We start from the raw sequence: 5692 nt of genomic DNA, 5'->3' as shown, positions 1-5692 counted from the left end.
AATTATGATCAAATTTGGTCAACGTAGAAAAAATTTATGAAAAATGAAGTGAGGTGAGAAATATTTTGAAAATCACAAATATCTCGTGAACTGTTGATTTTTGGTTATCACTAAATATGGCTCAAAAAACAGCAAATGAGTCATACTAACACGTCCTCCAAGGTTCACCTCTAATTTGGAAACACCCTGTATAATATAAATTTTTTTGCGCTTTATCATTGAACCGATTGCTATCACTTCGTTTCATAACTGTATTTTCGAATTTTGAGCAGGAATTGATCTCAAGTTTCACTCACTGATGACGAATTTGGGTACATATTCAGGGATGTTTGTCAATCTGGCAGTAAACAGAATAACAGCCGAAGGAAAAAAGCTATAAACTTCGTTACAGAATGCCGCCCTTAGGTTCCTTATTGAGCAAGATCTGACTAGGGGTTCAGTATACATATATGGCCATTCGGAATTTTATGTTCCCCTCAATTTTAAAACTACAGGATCCAAAGAGATGAAATGTATGCAATGCATTATAGAGAATAACAATTCCAAGCGTAGTACAAAATTTAGTGCGGATAACATCACCAAAGAACAACATTTCTAATGGCTGTATTCACAGAACCCGTAAATAGAGACTTTCGAAATGTTTTTTTCGTCATTTGAATATTGCATATAGGAAAGATATCTGCATTTGGCTCAGGCTGAAGGATGATAATTTAAAGCCTCCTGTGATATTTATGTTGTTTGTGTAAGCAGAAGTCGGAACTATAGCAAATTCGGAAAAATTCAAACAAAATTTGCGATTTGCATATATCGCATGGACTTGAGATTTTGGGTTATGATATAGCATGAGAAGCTCCGCTCAAAATTGCAAGCTGATCACATCATCAGAATCAATAAATGTTCAAGAAGATTAAATGAAGAAATACGTAAGCTTTCTGTAAGTAGGTACAGATCCGATCGGTTTTGAATTTTTGGTGTAGGTATAATATGAAGAAGTAACAATTTTAAGCTTCTTGTGAGTTTCGTATAGATAGGTCCATCAATAGAACGTGTAAGAACTTAGGCGTAACAAGGAATGTTGAATGGAGACATACAAAAGAAAAAAATTGAAAGTAACAATTGAAAAAAAATTATAAACAGTAAACAGATTTTGATTTTTCAAAGTGGGGATAACCCCACTGAGTAACCTCTAGTTACGCCAATATCTAAGAAGAATATTGACAAAAATACCGAATGTTCTCGTCATTCCTTAGATTTAGGATTTTCAAGAAATGTATGAAGAATACTTATGTCAATCATCGTGCAAAATTTTGAGTTGAAAGCTTCATCAGCACCGTAGAAAATTCAGAATATGTAAAAAAAGTTTTTGATCACTTCTTATCTTGCGCCAATTACACGCTCAAAAGGCACAGCACTGTATACCTATAGGTATCTGTGGTGTCCAAGCAGGGCCGTAGCTAGAAATGAATTTAAGGTAGGGCAATGAAGGTTACAGGTAGGGCAGAAGTAAAAAATTGTACTCGATGTGATCTGATGAATCAATTTTCATCGTACCTACTTTTGAGTGTATGGTAGTATGTATATATAAAAATATTTATTTCTTCAGTTTATATTATTTCTTTCAACATGTTGTGATTAATATAATGATGATAAAAAACTTCCTCAAAACAGCTGAATCCTTCGATTTGTCATATTATTAAATATGCGAAGGACTTCATTCAGATCAACAGACTGAGTCCTTCTCTTTTCAAAGGCCAGAAATACCATGCCTGCCATTCTTTCGTGACTCATTGACAGCCTCTGAGGTCTATTGATTGCAGTTAAGGTTGAAAAAGTAGATTCACAAACAGCAGTGCTACATCCTATGGTCGCCACAGATGCAAAGAGTTCATATGTATCTTTGAAAGCCTCTCGCTGTCTGTACAAAACTTGCACTATGTCTTCTGTTTTATCCTCACGACGACTCAAATAAGCTTTAACCACTGTAGCCTCTTCATTTGATGGAATTGTTATACCTGAAAAGTTAATTTAAATTGTGAATTGAATATGAATAAACAAGCGTAATATTTTAGAAGCAGCAACATCATTTTGTTAATTGCCTTACACTCACCTAAATTTTTCAAAGGTTCCATTTTGTTCACATCCAACTCATCGAGACTCGCTACAGAATTTAACAGATCATCGTTGTCTGAAAACCTTCTCTGTAATTCAGCAACTAGTATGTCCAATGTTTCGAAATACTCAGATTTAAATGGTTGATCTTCTTCATTTTTTTTCGTTGAGGAACAGGAAGAGTCAAACATCAAGTAGTCATCCATGCGATTAGATCTTCTGACTTGCCTTTTTTGGGTGTGAGTCCTATTTTCAGAATCAATGCTTGTCATAGATTTAGCTTCTTCCAAAATTTGATGATACATTTCATCTGTTCTCAATTTTGTGATTTCATTTTGGACGCAATTTATGATTATTAGGGCGTCTTTCAATCCTGCGCTTCGGGCTTGTAAACTTGCATCTGCAGGCTGAAGCATGGATAGTATTTTTTTGGCCACAACCATAGCCATTCGGAATTCCAAATTAAGCATAATTTTTTTGATGCCGACACTCTTGGCAACGTCGTCACCATTGAATCTGTCATTTTTCATTTTATCTAAAGTTAGCAAAATCTCTGAATAATTATCGTTTACAACTTTTGTAACCGCCAAGTGTCCTGACCAACGTTGTTCGAGTAATCTGCCAATTATTTTTCCACCATACATTGCAGCTATTTTTCCATGATGAAAGAACTCATGTAACATGATGCATTGATCAAAAAATAAACGGATGAAAGTCATTTCAGAGATAGTCCTGATAACTATTAAATGTAAGCGGTGGTTATAACAGTGGACATAAGGAATTTTTCGGCCCAATTGATTCTCTATTCTAGTCGCAACTCCTGAAACTTTTCCGCTCATAACACTTGCTCCATCATAGCATTGGCTTAGCATACGGGAGAGATCAATGCCATTTTTCGTAAGAGTGTTTAAAGTTAATTCGGTAAATGTTGCTGCATCAAGATGTTCAGTTGTTGTAACTGTCAGCAACGACTCATTGACGATTCCATCCTTAACGTAACGTATTGCTATAGCAATATTTTCACGATTATTCTTATCCCTCGTTCCATCTTCCATTAGAGTGAACCAATTCACGTCAGATTCCTTGATATCTTTGACAATGGAGTTCTGTACTACTTGAACCATTGCTTGAATTATTTGGTTTTGAATTTCCGGTGAATGATATGTCGCATTTTGTGGTATATGGCTGAAAGCCTCCTTCAAATTCGGATCTTTCATGCACGTGTATTCAAATAAATTCTGAAATAATCCTTGTTCTTTTTTTTCCTCCAAAACATAATTTCCTCGCAAAGCTAACTCGTTGACAACTAAAAATTGTATAACTTCAACAATTGATTTCATGTAATACCGGTTTTTTTCTAAAACTTCATGATTTATCAAAGTTTCGACACTGCTACCTGTAGATATTCTGCGTAGTTTGTCTTGCCACATCGCCATGGCTTGTGTATGAGGAATTGATTTCTCATGTTTTGGAAACCCAGTTCTTGTATCACTGGCATTTTTCCAGTTTCTGAATCCTGTGGAAGTATAAGAACTTTGTTTGCTTCCATGGGGTAAAAATTGTTGACAAGGATAGCAAAAAGCAGCATCTCTCTCGACCGAATACTGCAACCATTTATATCGCTTAAACCAATCCGCAACAAAGGCCCTATTATTTTCTTTGGGATATATATTTAAAATAATTTGTTTTATCGGTTCTCCGATTCGTGCAATATCCGAAGGAATACCATAGTTTATTCTATTTCTACCAACCTGTTTTGCCAAACTAGTTTCCATAGAACTAGGAGTGGGTTTTGAGCAATGGGGTTCATCGTGATGAATTCCCTCTTCAACTCTTCGTTTTTTGGTAAAGAAAGTCCTTATATCCATCGCTAAATGAGTCAATCAACACTTCACTTCACTTCAATAAACAAACAATTATTTCGCTAAACTCTATTTTGGGTTATATGGGGATCCCCCTACCAAGGGGCGTATATTCCAGTACAGGTCCCATACATACTTCAAATGCCATCTATGTGCGGAATCAAGAAAATAAGCACATGAGGTGCTTCTGAAAATACAGCGTGCTGTATATATACAATGACCACGGTGCACTCTATTGATGTAGTTCGCAATCTCTAACAACTCGTGATTAATTCAGAATTGATTTGCGAGTGATAATTTTTTCCTCACGTCACATAATGAAATTTCCTTTGAATATTATTTAAATTGTTACTATTTTTTAAGGTAGGGCATTGAAAATTAAAGGTAGGGCATTGCCCCATAATGCCCCCCCCTGGCTACGGCCCTGTGTCCAAGGTTGCAATTGGCACATGAATGAATGAGCGCTCGAGTGATTTCTCGACAGTAATTACCCCGTTTCTTCATTGTTTCTTTATTTAGTATTATTATTATTTTTCCCTAGTAGTGTTGCCTTAACATTTTCTGTGTTAATAATTGCCAATCGTTAAGTTATCACCCGTTATATCAGAGAATTCTACTCCTTCTAACAACGCACACAGATCTCATTATTTTCATGCGACTTACTTTTAAAATTGCTCCAAGAAAAACACTTAAACTTTACCCATATCTAATAACGCCAGACACGTCAAGGTACCTCGAAACATACCCAAACTTTCAACTTGCATCTCAGTGCCCCCGTCTTGAACTCGGAAATCAAGAAGTTACTTCATAATTGGTGATGAACAAGCTTCAGTTGAAAACTGCATATTTTGATGGCATGATATATTGTTACAAAACTTCTCGTAGAAGTTTTCCAAGAGTTTTCCTAGCGTATAATTTACCTTTGTTCATTACCGAACTTCAACAACACAGTCCCCATGCAGGACTATCAAGTAACAATGGTCATATCCAAACACGGGTCGGCAACAGCGGTCTCTTTGTGAGGAGTTCAGAAAGAGTATTAACAATTTATTCTTGTCCGTTTCTCAACTTGTAGCTGTGCTTCAAAATAAGTTGTTATAATCTGGGCAGAACTATACGTGATGTTCGTTGGATTGTGGGGACAAATTGGGTATGAAATATTTAGGCAACAAAATTGTGAGAAAGAATAGAAATAGGGGCCATTGACTTTTTGTTCACATAAATGAATTAATGATGAAATGATATACCACTAGGATTATGAATGTTTTAAAGCCGAACGATTAGTTAAACTTACAATTTCAGTTACCAGTTAAAACATTTTCTGAATGAGTCATACTATTGGTATTTTGAACAATAAAACTTCTAAATCATTCAATATTGAGCAATACTGCGTAGTTACCATATGTGGAGAAGTCAAATGGAATTAATTCATTATCTTGGTTTCTGTATATATTCATCCCTAACACATCTAATTTGAATTTTAAATTGTCATTCTTCTTCGTAAAATTGCAAACTCTACCTTCAACCCCCTCCGAAGACAGATACTACCCCCATTTTTCGAAATGGGCAGTATGCACTTGTGATACATCGTGTGAAAGATCTCTTCATTCTCTATTCAGAAATGTTACCATTTTCATTTTCATTGCAAAAATCAAAATAGAAAAAAAAAAGATAAGCCACTAGAGAAATTTTGTACAATATCAGAAACTTAAATTTAATAC

At 35.3% G+C, this 5692-nt stretch overlaps 1 protein-coding gene across 1 annotated transcript; it reads right to left on the bottom strand.

Moving 5' to 3' along the window:
* Positions 1-1576: 1576 nt before the first annotated feature.
* LOC123684634 (zinc finger MYM-type protein 1-like) lies at positions 1577-4394 on the bottom strand. The gene is made up of 2 exons (XM_045623954.1): positions 2108-4394; positions 1577-2012 (listed from the first exon to the last, which is right to left on the bottom strand). The coding sequence occupies exons 1-2, from the start codon at positions 3975-3977 to the stop codon at positions 1660-1662; spliced, it is 2223 nt and encodes a 740-aa protein (XP_045479910.1). The 5' UTR covers positions 3978-4394; the 3' UTR covers positions 1577-1659.
* Between the last annotated feature and the right edge of the window lie 1298 nt (positions 4395-5692).

Source organism: Harmonia axyridis, chromosome 7 (genome assembly GCF_914767665.1).
Source record: "Harmonia axyridis chromosome 7, icHarAxyr1.1, whole genome shotgun sequence".
NCBI lineage: Eukaryota > Metazoa > Arthropoda > Insecta > Coleoptera > Coccinellidae > Harmonia > Harmonia axyridis.
This window is presented reverse-complemented; position numbering and strand designations above follow the sequence as displayed.